Source organism: Pholis gunnellus (assembly GCF_910591455.1).
Source record: "Pholis gunnellus genome assembly, chromosome: 1".
Lineage (NCBI taxonomy): Eukaryota > Metazoa > Chordata > Actinopteri > Perciformes > Pholidae > Pholis > Pholis gunnellus.
The window spans coordinates 6,434,049-6,449,473 of record NC_136528.1 but is presented as its reverse complement, the minus strand read 5'-3'; the positions used below and the strand labels follow the sequence as shown (position 1 = coordinate 6,449,473).

General features: G+C 42.0%; 3 protein-coding genes across 16 annotated transcripts in view; 1 reads left to right on the top strand and 2 right to left on the bottom strand.

Annotated features, from left to right (window-relative positions):
* Window positions 1-379: 379 nt before the first annotated feature.
* ptpmt1 (protein tyrosine phosphatase mitochondrial 1) lies at window positions 380-2,986 on the bottom strand. The gene is made up of 4 exons (XM_079166263.1): window positions 2,725-2,986; window positions 2,244-2,324; window positions 1,482-1,673; window positions 380-862 (listed from the first exon to the last, which is right to left on the bottom strand). The coding sequence occupies exons 1-4, from the start codon at window positions 2,869-2,871 to the stop codon at window positions 734-736; spliced, it is 549 nt and encodes a 182-aa protein (XP_079022389.1). The 5' UTR covers window positions 2,872-2,986; the 3' UTR covers window positions 380-733.
* A 1,520-nt stretch (window positions 2,987-4,506) lies between these two features.
* prc1b (protein regulator of cytokinesis 1b) lies at window positions 4,507-13,688 on the bottom strand. Of its 2 annotated transcripts, none has more exons than XM_079165405.1 (14): window positions 13,558-13,688; window positions 13,201-13,333; window positions 12,272-12,394; window positions 11,806-12,039; window positions 10,545-10,715; window positions 9,879-10,028; window positions 9,637-9,784; window positions 9,420-9,556; window positions 8,525-8,620; window positions 8,293-8,439; window positions 8,100-8,210; window positions 7,900-8,013; window positions 6,834-7,013; window positions 4,507-5,130 (listed from the first exon to the last, which is right to left on the bottom strand). In XM_079165405.1, the coding sequence occupies exons 1-14, from the start codon at window positions 13,566-13,568 to the stop codon at window positions 5,059-5,061; spliced, it is 1,827 nt and encodes a 608-aa protein (XP_079021531.1). In that variant the 5' UTR covers window positions 13,569-13,688; the 3' UTR covers window positions 4,507-5,058. The 2 variants fall into 2 exon arrangements, with proteins under 2 accessions (XP_079021531.1, XP_079021532.1); XM_079165406.1 differs by having other exon boundaries at window positions 6,911-7,013.
* An 881-nt stretch (window positions 13,689-14,569) lies between these two features.
* Window positions 14,570-15,425, top strand: part of ppip5k1a (diphosphoinositol pentakisphosphate kinase 1a) — a 31,139-nt gene continuing 30,283 nt past the window's right edge. For all 13 annotated transcript variants that reach the window (XM_079157340.1, XM_079157346.1, XM_079157339.1 and 10 more), the window contains exon 1: window positions 14,570-14,616. The gene's annotated coding sequence lies outside the window, so the exon portion shown is untranslated. The remainder of the gene's footprint in view (window positions 14,617-15,425) is intronic.

Below are 15,425 nucleotides of genomic sequence, written 5' to 3'. Positions count from 1 at the left end.
GATATTAGAACAATACAATAAAATGATACCAAATAATATAACACATTTATGTTACTTAAAGCTGCGTAAAGGAAATCAATTTGTTGTGGTGATTTTGGCGACCCCTGTGGACAGAAGTGGTAGTGTTTCTGAGCACCAGACTCCCTTCAGAAAACCTCTTTTACTGCAGCAGAGTGCTCTCTCAGTCCTGGTTCTGATGGTTCTTATGAATGGATGAAATCATGAAACAGCAGCGTCTGTCAGTAGATGTTTAAATGTTATCACGTTACTAACACACACACACGTAACATGAAATAAAGCATTTTCCTGTAAACGCAGTAATAAAACGTCCTCATCACTGTCAAGAAGCACACAACAACTTGATATAAGTGGAGCGTTTTTTATTATTACAGTCACAAACAAACAGAATTGCAATGTTGCCTCCTTGCTTTAGGAATATGACAGTATGTTCCGACTGAAACAGGATGATTGGTCTGTTCAGATATTTGAAAAGTTGTTTTTATGTACATTTATTTTACACCTTTATGCCACTAGCAAGAAACCAGCTGGTCGGGCAGTGAGGAAAGTTTCTTTGTGATCAGGGTTTGTATAAAAAAAAAAAAAAATGTGAAAATGAACTATTAAAACTTTGGAATTTTCCAGTAAAAACTTGGGAGAATTATATTTAAGAAGGTTAGTTTGGCATTGTCTTCATTGGGTAAACATTCTGATACAAGGCTCAGCATCTGATCTCTCAGCTGGACTGTTGGCACACCTGCTCGTAGTATTTCCTGAGCATCTCCAGCTGAGCCGAGCGCACCAGGATGTGCGGTCGAACGGACGCCAGCTTCTGACACGCTTCCTCTGGAGTCCAGCAGTGTAGCTGAAAGTGTAAAAAAAAGTACAGAAACACTCAGAATCTAGATACTTACTATATAATATATATTCACTCAGTCAGGACCAAGTTCCATCGAATCAGTGGAGTAGATTCATGACTTCAATACCTCACAATCATCTGTATGTTGGTACCGTTGTCATTGACCAGTATACATTCTGCTGAGTACGTCACCGCCACACGGCCGCTGCAGACATTTAGTTTTTTGGGAAGATTGTATGAAATGTCTACCACAGCATCTTCGAGTCGATTACCGGCATACATTGCTGCTTGTTTTTGAGTTTAACTGAAGATTGCCTGCATACATTGCTGCTTGTTTTTGGGTTTGACTGAAGATTGTCTGCATACATTGCTGCTTGTTTTTGAGTTTGACTGAAGATTGCCTGCATACATTGCTGCTTGTTTTTGAGTTTGACTGAAGATTACCTGCATACATTGCTGCTTGTTTTTGGGTTTGACTGAAGATTGTCTGCATACATTGCTGCTTGTTTTTGAGTTTGACTGAAGATTGCCTGCGTACATTGCTACTTGTGGACAAAACCCACAGTCCTCTTCATTCTGTGTAATAATGCATCGTTCAGCCACCGAGTTGTTGTGCATTACTGACCCGAATGAGGTACGCAGCAGCCATCGTTGCGCTACGGGAGCGTCCGGCCTTGCAGTGCACGTACACGCTGCTGCCTTGCTCGCGGTGCTGCAGGGCGAACTCCACGCCTCGGCACAGGTTCTCCAGGCTGGGGACGCCGGTTAAGTCAACTGTGCTCAACCTCAGCTGCTCCACGCCTGCGGCCCGCCACTCCTGCAGCCAGCATCAAACAAATCAAGTCAACCCGTCATTCATGAAACTCCAAAACTCAAGCTGTGGTTACGTTGTTGACGTCAGCCTGTGGCAGCTGGTCTCTCTCTGTGGAGAATTATGTTTATCATGGGGTCTGATTGACCTGCAGCAACCCAAAGCTGCACCTAACGATTATGTTCATTATCAAGTAATCTGTCAAAAGAAATAGTGAAATATATGTAAGAATTCACCAGAGCCCAAGATTGTGATTGCTCATTTCATTTATTATAAAATGGTTACAGATTAACTTTCATTTGATTGACTAATCGATTACTCGTCTATTTGTTTCAGGTATAAGGTAATCACCTGTAGTTCAGCTGATTATCATCATCTGGAATACAAATCTCTTGAGTAGTTTCACAAAACACAAAGAAAAGCTGTAACATTTACACTAAAACTGTCTGATTTCTTGATCCAAACTGTTATAATTTAGCTTGCAGTCAGTCACATCACACTGAACATCTTGTTGCTGATTTTAATCTTCTCTTAAACGCACCAAATGTTCACCTGAATGTTGTGAAGTGAACTCACCTCAGCTGAGTTGCAGAAATATTTGGTCTCATACTCCTCGTTCATGGTGATGACCCCTCGAACGTTTTCTGTTTCTACCAGCTGCAACACAACAACAACAAACATCAGGTCTCTGAAACAATGATACTTTAGCTACAGAGTCCATTTTGAAATATCCAGGTAGTAACAATTGCTGAATTAGTTAATTGGTGGTTCTCACAGGACAGAGACGCTACAAACATATGATTGTATAGAATGACGCATTGCTGTAGATTAAACTTGTGTTTCTTAAAGTGGGGTCTGTGGCACAATGCCAGGAGTCTGTTTTCAGATTAATTAATTGAAATTACAATAGAAAATGTTTCATGTATTTATTCATCGATCTACCTATCTTAACTATTGTTAAGGTTTGAATGCAGGACTTTTACTTGAAGTGGAGTATTATTGTCACAGTGTGGTACTACTAGTACTTTTAGTTCATTAAAGCGTCATTGAGTCGCACCTGTTTGGTGTCAGACCTGAACGGAAGCGCTCCGAGGAGGACCGTCTCGTCCACGCGATCGAACCAGCGTCTCGACGTCACCTTCTCCATGACAACATTGTAGGCTAACGTCGGGTAGAAGAGCACCCGTGCTAACGCTCCGGACATGACTGATCTACTAATTATGTTAACAACTTAGCTTTTAAAGTCCGCCGGCTTTTGGTTAGTACGCACAGTGACTCACGCGAGTCTGACCTGACGGTTTAAACGTTGGGTCGTTACGTTACGTTTTCTTCCTTTACGGCAGGCTGCTCCGGTAACAGCATGACTTCCGGTGTGAATCCTTCAGAATAAAATCATCCGTGACCTCCACAAATGTGATTCTTTGAGATAGTTTTGCAAATTGTATTTTATTATTTTTATTTGTACAACAATGTATTTTAAGGGCCACTGTTTAAAAACAAGCAAAACAATAAAATAATAAAAAATTCAATAAAATACAAAAAATAAAAATAGAGCAGATGATCTGGAACAGATTTGGCATGGCTACTTGCTTCCCATCTGCAAAGTGCATTAATCCTGCTGTCCTGTACAGTAAACATTTTAACATTAACTTTTAATGTGACATCGACCATACAAACTTTATTTAGATAACTAGATAGAAAGTGAAAAGATACTAGATGCATTTTTCAAATCACAAGTTACATGACGTGTCTGCAGGAGGAAGAAAAAAAGAGATCAAAATAAGAGAAACATTTTAAAAACATGAAGACAGACAACTGTACAAACCACCAAAGTAATAGAAATCAATGAAAAGACATTTTTCTGGCCCAACATGTTAAAAAATTAGCTCATGTAGCTTTTGACTTTTGTGCTTAAGTACTTCGCCCAGTTTTGGTTGTTAAACATCCCCAAATCTCCATTTTAGTTCTGCACAAAATATTCTGTTGACCCTTTACTTAAGAATCCCTTTTAACTTAGACAACAATGTTTCTCAGGGGAAGTTTGGTTCATACCTATCACAAAAACGATGACATCAGAGAAGGAAACCTAAATGTTAACATCAGCCGGTCCTATGTCATGTGAACTGACCTCAAATCAGCTCACCTCCAATTCCATCCTAGAATTTGGAAATATAGCATTAAATATGCGCAGCTCACCGATAAGTTAGTATTTAGTTTGCATACGAGGCTGATCACAAGTCAATGAAACCTTTCAGACCTTCAATCTGCAGACACAGAGGTGTCAGCAGATGTGGCCTCGGATAAGCCAGAGATATGTGCAGAATAAAGTATTTAGTCTCGAATAGAAAATCCATGTCAAAGTTTACCCAAGTACATCTCAAATAAAGTTAATGACAAACTCGACCTGATAAAGCTGTCTGGAGGCTTAACATTAAGACACACACAATAAATTTAAATTTCATAAAAACACAATTTAGAGTAGACTTGGTGGGAGTTGTGTGAGACTGTATGATGATTTATCTTAGTCGAGCTTAACTAAAACACGTATACTTTATAATACAGATATTTGTGACATTTTCCAAAACATTCTACAAACCTGGAACGTTGCAGGTTTTTCCAATCGGTCTCATTTTAGAAACGCGTGTCTTTACATTTCACTGTATTTGTGGTAAACCATTGAGGCTGATGTAAAGATATATAGATACTGTATTTATATATATATATATATATATATATTTTTTTTTATAAAGGAAAATTATTCATCATAAAAAATATCACTCCATACTTTAAGTGAAAATACATTTATTGAATCCATGTGATTTATATTCAAACAGCAATATACAGAATATAGAGCGTACTTTAATGTCCAGTTTAAACAACTAACATCTTTGTCAAACAGGAGTTACTATGAAGAGCAGCGGATACAGAAATATGTACACAGATGCATACATGTATACACACACACATTTGGATGGAAGTGTGTGTGTGTGCGTGTGTGTGTAACATTTCACAATGCGCTGCAAATATATATTTTTTCAAAAAAAAGTGCAAAGTAAATATAATACATTTGGCCTGTAACCCCGGATTGCACAACATCAGAAAGCTAGAATTTCTTTCATTTTTTTATATAAAAAAAAAAAAAATGTGCGGTACAAAATGCAAACATCTATTACATCTCGATAACTGGCGAAAATCATTGAGCCAAAGTAGTGTTAGTTTAATTTATGATACAGACATTTCTCTTCCTCTTACAGACAGTGATAGACCACTGACTTAACACTTTATACATCATTACCTTCATGTACTTATAGAAGCGTATGGCAGTGAGAGGCGCTGATCCGCTTGGGAGGAGATCAGAACTTCTTTGAGAGGAACACGCTGCGATCAGAGGTCAGAGGTCAGAGGTCGTGGAGTTCAGGATGTCGTGCTGGATCTTGGCGTTAGAGGCCTTGGACAGATCTCGCTGTGAAGACAGAGAAGCAGACTTGTTGAATCCTCGAAATGTAATGCAACGACGGGAGGAAGACGAGACAGGAGGAAGCAAACGTGCCTTCAAGAAACAGCCGCTCTACGTTTCCTTATCATTATGAAGTGACGCTAGTGTTTGTTAGTGTGAACTCTGATCCACAAGAAGAGCTTTTAACCGCAGAAATCCACACTTTTGCTTAAACACTATTAAGTAACATCACGTTATTTGCATCAAGCTATTTGGAGAAGTGTTGTTATGGAGCTACCGTCCCTTTAAATAGGGATTCCTACATTTACCAGGAAGCTGTTGGACAAACTTGCTGCTTGAGTGAATGCAGCTGTGGCCCTTATTAAAAGCTACGACAAGGAACTTCATTTTGTGGTGATTCTGGCCCACTGGATAAAACTTAAGTAATTCTCTTCTCTATAATAATAATACAAATTGTGAAGTTGCCTCATACGTCACGTCACAAAATAACAAATGCTTGTTATGTTCACTATAATCTGTCTTCCTTTACCAAAACATATATGAGTGTTTGGGGCAAATCTGTCCTTCTGACCAATCAGAGGCATCCCCCATCCCGTCTCTCCACATGGCATCAGCCAGCGGTTTAAACACGTATACTCGTGTGTTACTATGCATGACTCTGGCTACTCGAGGTCCATGCATAGCAGACGAGTGAGAAGTGAAAAGTCAGGTGAAGAGACAGAAACATGTCAGAAGTTGTGGATAAACAGGTTCAGACCGACATGAGCCCAGCAGGCTTCCCACTAGACTCTGGAGGTCCTCGTCAGAGACGATCCATCCGGTACCACAGACGGGGATCTCTTCATACACCAACATGGAACCAGCCAGCAGACTAATATTTACATAACGTAGCGTACATTATACAGTTTCACACACTTTAACATGGAAACCTGCATCTGCTTCCGTGAGACGTTCACAACACAATCAAAATACTCTCAAACAAACTACAATTTGAACCTTAATTAATGATCGTGAACATAACTTCAGACGGCCATGTTGTCTGTTTCATGGCGCTCTGATAGACAGACTAGTAGTTCATTGGAAAATAAGAGAACGTTGAAACAAATTTCCAGAGCATTTGACTTTTTCACTCATTTTCTGTGTTTTCAATGACGTGTAAACAGTCCTCTCACGCCTTAAAGGAGCTCAGCTGTTGTTATGTGGCCGTGCTCTTGCTTCGTCTGTCGAAGCACTTTGTAAACTCTGTTTATAAAAAAGGTGCTCTATAAATAAAGTTATTATTAAAACTTAATATAATTACCACCCTGAGAAGTTTCCAGCATTTGGGCATTTTGGCGTTCCTCAAATTCTTCAAACTGGAGAATCTAGACTAACGGGACATCCCACTGCATGCTTTCTAAGGCGGGGCTGATGTCGGTCTGAACGCTGACTGTGCACGTTAAAGCTAAAGCAGCAGGTTAAGTTGCTCGTTCAGGGTAATGTTGCCTTTAACTAGAGGCATGCGGTTACTGCAATAAGAGAGATTAGTCAGAATTACACAGTTTTAGGATTCCAAACACACCTTGACTGAACAGATTCAGTGTCGACCAAGTCCCTCTAAAACATAAATTTACACCATCAGCATTCACGACACGCTTAAATGTGTTGTTGCACAGAAATGAGGAAAAGGGAAGCAGAGAAAATAGATTAGAGACAAAAGTGGAAATTACCGCAAACTGGGAATATGTGCTGGCAACAGAGGCTATGCTGAAGTTACGCTGTGGACTAGCAGGGGTCAGCAACGCACCGCTCAGAGGGCTCCCCTTCAGCTGGGCCTCGTTCTCCTTGTTGCAGCCCTGCAGCCGAGGGTTCGGGGGTTTACCGCCACACGGAGTCCACGATGCCGGAGCCTGGAGGGACACACGTCAGACCAACTATCCTCTTGAACGACACATCGGGTACATTTTACAGTGAAAAGGATGAACGAGAGTGAGCGCAGCGCAAGAAAAAATACTCGTTCACATTCAGCAGACATTTCAGGAGCAGTGACGACAGCAGAAACACTTCGGCTGAGGTTATGTACAAAGCACCAACAAATGGAGAAGACAGTGAAGATTATAGTACGCTAGTTCTTCCAGAAGATAAATACTTGCCACTACTTTGTTTTTGGATTAAACCATAAAGTTATTTTTCATTTCAAATATGGCAGAAAGTGCCGTTTTTCAGCCTCTCAAATGTTTTGTATGATACTAAACTGTTTAGGACGAAACGAGAGCTTTAAAGTGTCGATCCTTTAGCTTTCAGTCCTGAAACATGGAGTTGTGCTCAGAGTCGAGCAGTCTGGAGGTTTGGGCTGTGTCAAGAATTCCACACTAACATGAGATTTTTCTGAAGTGTAGTTCTGTTGCCTGACGGCTCAATCACCGTCGTGTTACCTCCTTCAGCGACAGATAGCGACTTAACAGATATTTATGTAAATTTAAATCCTTAAGATTTTCCACTTAAATTTGATCACCTCTGACTTTGAGGAACGGGAATGGCAACATGCCGGTATTTTTGCATCCTCATTTCCGTTCTTGTCAATGTAGACGTGCAGCAGGAGTTCCAGATCAAATTAAATTAAAAATGAACTTCTCCTCGTTTTGACTGTCTTTAGTTTAGGCAGTGAGGCTCAGGTTGTGGTTGCTTAATACCGGCAGGCTGAGCGAAACCTCCCCAAGCACCTCCGATAAAAGGATGAAAGCGAGACGCAACATGTGAGCGGGCCCTTAGTCTCTTCTTGACAATGAAACCAACCTTGTTAGCGGACAGAGGAGGGCGGAGCGCGGGCGAGCGGCAGACGGTTCCGCCGTAGACGGAGCGGCTGGTGCTGTTAGAGGCAGCGCTGGACATGCTGGAGGTCCCGTTAAACTGACGAGAGAGGCGGAGGGGAGCGGGTTAGTGGGTTAAAGAGGCCACATTCATAAGAAAGCTTAAAAGTGAAATTGTTTTGCTACCTTTCGTGATTTATTTGGGGTTTGAGTGCAGAGGAGTCTGCGTTTGGTGGGGGTCCGTACTGCCGTCCCGTACAGCATATCCTCCTCGGTCTGCTTGCTCTTCTTGAGATGCTGTGAGGAGTTCGTAGAGAGAAGAGTGAGCAACACATCCCGGCTCCATGAGCCCATAAAAACACCGCGGCAGCTTGTTTACCCTCTCTTGTTTCTCCATCTCTTTCTCTACTCGGTGCAGCTCCCACTGTTCCTCCACATACTGCAGAAACTTCTGCCCGTTTACCAGAAACTCACGATCCTGTTCGCTTTCCCACGCATCAATCTGGGCTTTTAATTTCTTTTCCAGCTAAAAACAAAACAAACGCACGAGTTAGCGTTGAATGCTCAACAGAGAAGCTAGTTTAGAATGAGAGGCAGCCCTCACAGCTTACCTTGGGCAGGCTCTTGTGCAGCTCAGACCTCTCTTTCTCCTCTTTGAGAAGATTCCCTCCTCTGTTGGTGAATCTTGTCGGATCTGTGGCTTTTTTCTGAGAGAGAAAGATGAACGAGAAAGTTCTACCTCAGCTCCTAAAATAACTATAAACTGTAGCTAAAATACAGACACGCAGAACCTGAAGGACACAAATGTCCCCATTGAAAACACACTTATTTTTCTCCACGGCTATTACAGCAAAGAATCATGTATTATATTATATCAGGCTTTCAATCTAGAGCCATGGATTCAGAACATGTGTTTGAAGGACAAATCCAGGATGTCAAAGTGATTCAGCAAAGAAAACAAGTTTAAAGATAAAGATAGAAGCTGAAGTGTAAAAGTGAACCAACACATCACCTGGAGATCCAGACAGAAGACATGAAACTAAAAGAACACTGGTCCTCTTTATTCACGGTTAATCATTAAAAAGAGCAAACATTAGCACACCAGTAGGTCGACAGGTGCGTAGGAGAACACCGAGCTCGATGTACCAAAACACTGACTAAATATCTCTGAATGCAGTGAAGCAGACAGTGAGCGGGAGTCTTCTGCTCTATACTGTCACCATCATTAAAATAGTTTCAGTGGAACGTCATAGACGCGCTAACGCTAGTTCATGATGTGCTAACGTACTCTGCTAATGTTAGCTCCACGAGCTCCAAATCCACTAAACCAGCCTGAACATGAAGAACATCTGAAGCCACCGATGAGTCTGTGGAGACGGAGAGTCGCTGGACGATGCTACGCTATGATTGGCCAGTCTGCGTTTGTGGGTGGGACTTAGAGAAGTTGTGTTGCTCCTCTGGTTGCTGCTCACAGCGAGTGTTAGTTCCCCGTCACATGGTACTCACCTCCAGCTGCAGGAAGAGTCTCCAGCTGTCCTCCCACTGGTGAACGCCTTCATAAAGCTCCTTGTGATCCTCGTAATGCTGCTTCAAGCGCTGGATCTCAGCGTCATGCAGACTTAACAGATCTTCAGTAACGTCCTCTATGAAAAAAATAAATAAATTAAAGTCTGAGTCTCTAGTATTTTTCCGACGAAGACAACGTTAAACAAAAACAACCCACCGCTAAAATATGGAGCGAACGTCTGCCGCTGGTCGCTGCTGAAGAAGCACTTCTCCCAGAACACGGCGATCTCAGAGCGGATGGCGTCCGTCACGTTGTGGATGTTCAGCCGCTTGAGCTCCTCCAGACGCTGAACTTCTGCTTGTAGCTGAAGAGGAAAAAATAAAAGTGTAAACTTAAAAAATGAACAGGAAAAACTAAAACAAACTGGGAACCAGGAAGTAATAGTCAAATCTTCTCACCGCTTCCAGGTTCCCCTTCCTGGATGTGACCATGTGTTCGTTGAAGGCCTCTCTCTCCTCCTGAGGAACGTCCAGTCTTCCCCACAGCCGCTGGATCTTCTCCCGGTGAGCCTCGCACGTCGCCTCGTTCTCCGCCTTGCGCTCCTCCAGCTGCAGGATCGACACGAACACCGTTGGATCGCTTATTATATAAACGCATCAAACATGAGAGGGTGGGGGAAAAGAGGAGGAGGAGAGGGCTCCATCTCATCTTCTCAGAAACTAACAATCAGGATTATAACTCGCTGAAGGGAAACGGGGACCAACCGAGAGAGATATTAACATGACACATTATGTGGATAAGATTGCCTTAAAGAAACATCATAAATGCATTCAAAATGTCATTACACTTAAGTAAATGAACACTGATATTAACAGTGTGGTGATGCAAGTTATTATGTTGGAGAACATGGAGACTCTTTAGAGACATTGAACCTGCTCATTACTGTGAACAGATGAACTGTAGCTTCGTACTTAGGCCTCAAGCCGACGTGAGGAAACATCCGGCAGGAAGCACTTTGCGAGCCCACAAAAGAAAAGTGTGCTAAAGAGTCAGCGCGTCCATCCTCGGGGAACATTTATTCCTCAAGCAGCTCAAAATGCCGTTTTGTAAAACAAACATCTTACCTGACAAACAAGCAGTTTGAGTGACGTGATGTTGTCTATCGAGAGGCAGAAAGAGTCCTCGTCCTCACAGACCACGTCCTTCTCGAAGCTGGTCTCGGGGACGTGGTCCAGCTCCCCCATGTACAAGATGATCCGCCTCTTCAGGTCCGTGAACTCGGCGTACCGCCTCGCCTGAAACCACGAGAGCGGCGCACCATTTGGTCAAGAACAGATCAGATCAGTGTTTATGACAAACTGTGGAGGTCTTGTGGTGACCTGCTGTTTGTTGTTATACGACAGATATGTAGTTTTATAGCAACACCAACCTCATCTTTACTGTAAAATGTCACAAGAAAAAAAAGTTTGCTAGCATTCAGGAGTGTATTATCAAATCATCACCCAATTTCAAGAGTTTTCCTTTAACATGAATTCTCAAAATGAGCCAGCAAAATACACAGCAAACCCCAAAAAACTAGAAAGTTATCATCTTAAAGCCTTGAATCTCTTTTCAGGTAAAATAGAGCTCAAGGAAGAGAGAGAGAATCAGACTCCTCTTTGCATTTTCAACCCAGGGTTGAGGGTTTGAATTTATTGCAGAGAACACATGTATTTTATTAAATACATTTAATAAACAGCCCAAAAGAGGCTTTCATCTGCTCCTGGTCATTGTAGTTCCTTCAGCCCGTTGTCTGAGTCTTCATGGCGGTTTAAAGACTACGAGCTTCTGTCTCCACAGTAAATCATCTGAGTGTTTGATGGTTAGAAAGTAAAATAAATATTACTGTTGTCTCTTCTTCACAGCACCACCGTGCTGTCTCTCTCTCTTTTTCTGTCTTTTATTTTAAATTAGGAAGTCAGGAGGCCGACAGCAAAGCCTAACGTTACTTTTTAATGTTACCAATCAAACAGAAACTCCCTTCCCTCGTCCTGAATCGATTCTAGAGTACTTTCTTGTTTTATGAATGAAGCTGTGTGTGTTTGACCAATCGTGGACAGTCATCCCTGCAAACCCCACCCTGAAAGCCCCATGACCAGGGTCTTTTTAGGGGCTAAAAGACCCCCTAGAACTCAATCTGGATCCCTGTCCCTGCAGTCAAAACACAATGAGTTCCTTGAAACAGTTCCCTGGTGAAAGTTCCTGCTGTTGAAAAAAGGAGCTATAGAAAATTATTGTTCTGCAAAGACAAACCATCTGCAGTAAGACCTGTAGCTGTCTAGAAGAAACACTTTCCGCCTCATGCAGTCAAAATAACTCCACAGACATAACAAAGCGAGCTCTCACCTTCTCCGTGTTCTGGTTGGCGATGTGCTGGCTGAAGCTCTCCAGTTCTTCCGGCGTGGGGACGGATTGTGGAAGGATGCCGTACGGCATGGAGCACAGGATGTCGCAGAGGTCCTGTTCCTGGTCCAGTAGAGCCTTCAGCTGCTGCATCCGCTGAGCCTTCTCCGTCATCAGAGCCCCCACCTGGGTACGGATGTTCCTCTCCTGCTGGAGCATGCTGATGCCAGTCTCCTCCTGAACACACGAAGAAGAGAACGACAAGTTCAGGATGTTTCTCAAGCCACTAAAGTCTGTTTATCATCAACTAATACCTACAATCACTGAGAGGCGTTTCATATTAACTGACATTATGCAAAATGAAAACATCGTGAGCAAGCATGTTAAACATTTTCTTAAATAACTAAATTAAACAAGAATAGAAATATTTGCATGATTTAGCAGCATTGACTCTGCTGGTGGTCGTTACCTCAAACATAGGCAGCTGGAGTTCCAGGTAGAGCGTCTCCATTTCGGTCCTGCAGCTTTGGATGCTGCTTATGAGTCTGGTCTTCAGAGACTCCTCCTCTTTGATCATCATCTCCAGCAAACTCTGGCAGATGAAGACAGTGAACTGAATCAGCAGTGTGCAGACAGATGTGTGGATCTATTGAAATCCAGTAACAGATACCGAGGGCCGATATGGATACAGCTATTGATTAAAGTGATGCCTTTACGGGCCCAATATATTTGGAGTTATCTTTTTATCTGCATGTTTGAAGCCTTCTTGAAACTACAAGTATGTTTATACACCGTCAAATTTCTCAATCAGTTCATATCTTGGTCCCATTATTTCACTAACAGAACATTAATATCAGATAGTTGTCTGTGAACTTTAGCAGATTCCTGCACAAACCTGTACAGCTCTCATCTTAAAACGGATATATTGTGCTTTTTTTCACCATGTTTCCTATATGTATGTGTCTTAACTTTGCAGGATTTGCTTTTTATTTTCTCTCACCAAAACACTGAAGTAAAGTCCTTGGATGTGAAAACCTACCTGGCAATAAACCTGATTCTTCTTTGATTAATGGACAGATGTCTCGATGGAGTGGTTAGTTTCACTCACCCCCTCCCCGCCCCGCCCCCCCCCCCCCCCCCCCCCTCCCTCTGTCGAAACCTGTTTATAATCCCTCAGATCACAGATACATTTGCTGACCCAAGAAAGCAGCAGGTAAACGTTTAGGTAAACAAATGTCTCACCTTGATGTGGTTCTTGACGACATTAACTGGAGGTCTCACCTTAATGTGGTTCTTGACTACATTAACTGGAGGTCTCACCTTGTTGTGGTTCTTGACGACATTAACTGGAGGTCTCACCTTGTTGTGGTTCTTGACTACATTAACTGGAGGTCTCACCTTAATGTGGTTCTTGACGACATTAGTCCTCTGCAATCTCTGGTCCTCGGGGATACCGATCTCCTCCCAAATGTCCTTCAGGTGGCACAGCGCTTTATTCAGGCACGACACGGCCTCTGCTGCGAGCACCTCGCTACAGGGACAGACGGCAGGACAGGTGATCAATACATCTATAGGCACCAATAGTGACGTTTAAAAACCACAGAAGTCACGTAACGCTATCTCATCAAGCTAACAGACGTTGGAGTTGTTTTATCTAATGCTAGCTAGCACATTTGATCAACAGTTAGCTACGTGCTATCTCATTTACCGAATATCCAAGTTTATTTAACGGTTAATAAACAATAAAAAGCTCACCTCTTTCTCATTGTTGAATTCCACTCTGTTGTGATTATCAGTGAAGAGTTTAAAACAAACTCAAAGTTGTCACAGAGACGAGCGGAGCGTCACCTCTCTCTCTCTGTCCGTTTGTACGCAGTTCAAAATACGAGTACCGCGGCGTTCTGCTCTCTGATTGGCTCAAAATACGAGTACCGTTGCGTTCTACTCTCTGATTGGCTCGTTCTACTGGAGCGCGTGTTGGGTCAAACCAATGTCGGCCGCCAAGGGGGTGGGTTTCAGGGTTTCGAGTGAACCGCCCATCTCTGGACAACTGAAGAGGGAAAACAAACACACTAGTTTTCATTAAGGGTGTGGTGATGTCCAGCAGCAGTTTGACACTTCATGAAACAGAGGTGCGGTGGTTAACTTTAGACTTGGAAGAATTCACAGCAGACCAGTGATGGAAAAAGTATTCAGATAAAGTAAAAGTACACAGTTAAACCTGGCACAACAACATCAGGCAGTGGCCCTATTCTTTACTAATTTTAACCAACACTGAATAAAATAAACAAAACTAAACATTGACAAAACTATGTAAGATACTTAAGTACCTTAAAATACCTTGACCTCATTGCATCAGTGAAGCAGCTATCAGCAGAAAAAATAATGAAAGGTCAAGCACAGTGTCCAGAGAACATTTTATTAACACATGTAGTAGAGTAAAAAGTACATATTGTCAGTAGAAGTATAAAGTGGCAAAAATGTAATTACGAGTAAGTACAAATACCTCATATTTTTATACCTCATATATATATATATACTCCACTATGCTGCTGTAATCCTGTAAATGTCCCCACTAATAAAGGATTATCTTATTTTAATAAATACACACGCAAACTGACTTTGTTGCTCGTTGTTCATTGGCTCATGTGTGTTACGCCTGCTCAAAGTTTTCCTCTTTTCCCATTGGTTGTTACAGACGTCCATCACCTGTGCGTCAACCAGAAGAAAAAAAAAGAAAAAAAGAAGATAGGTTTCACATGCAAACTGTCAAGCGAGCCGATGGCAGCGATACAAATCCTCCAGCTACACTGTGTGAGTTCATCATTTGTAACGTTATGGAAACATCACCGACACGCGTCACAGTCGGTAACATTAAATAAGCGCACAGACATTTGGTACTTTACTTCAAAACGCGGACAAAATGGCAGTGGTTGTAGTTGGCTAGCTGAATGCTAACATTAGCTAGCTGAATGCTAACGGTAGCTACATGTCTTTTTACACTGCTAAAAATAACCGAGAGCTAATGGCAGATAATTCATTGTTTAAAATATTGTGATTGACGTTTCAAAAATATCAACGTCTGTTTTTTTTTATTGCTAAGTTACACGATTTTTTGTGAATATGTTTTATTGATTTTCACAGGTTTTATCCCAATGAATGCAATTACAGTCTGACATTTAAAACCTCATTCCCACCCAGCTACCCACTGTAGGTTTACAGGCTACAAAACGTATACATGCAGGTAAACTCAGGTGAGATAAAGACATAAGAAAATAAATAAGAGAGAGAGAGAGAGGAAAACAAAGAGAATAGTAGAGAATTACTAAGAAAAATGTGGAAAGTCACAAAATAATTAAATAAAGATAGGAGATCCACATTAGTCTTAAGGAGTCGTTGAAGTCAAGAAATTACCGCCCAGTGGCGCCCACACCCACTTCAGTCTGCCAGTCTGGTTAGGTGACAACATGGCAACCAATAATATATTTAAAACGTTCCCTCCTTAAGTGTAATCCCGGCTGTCTTTATAGAAACAAGCTGTGGCTCAGATTCAGGCTCCACTGTCTGTGAGGATAAAGGATGGAGGTGTGTGAGTCTTCTGGTTCTAGGTCAGGTAGAGACAG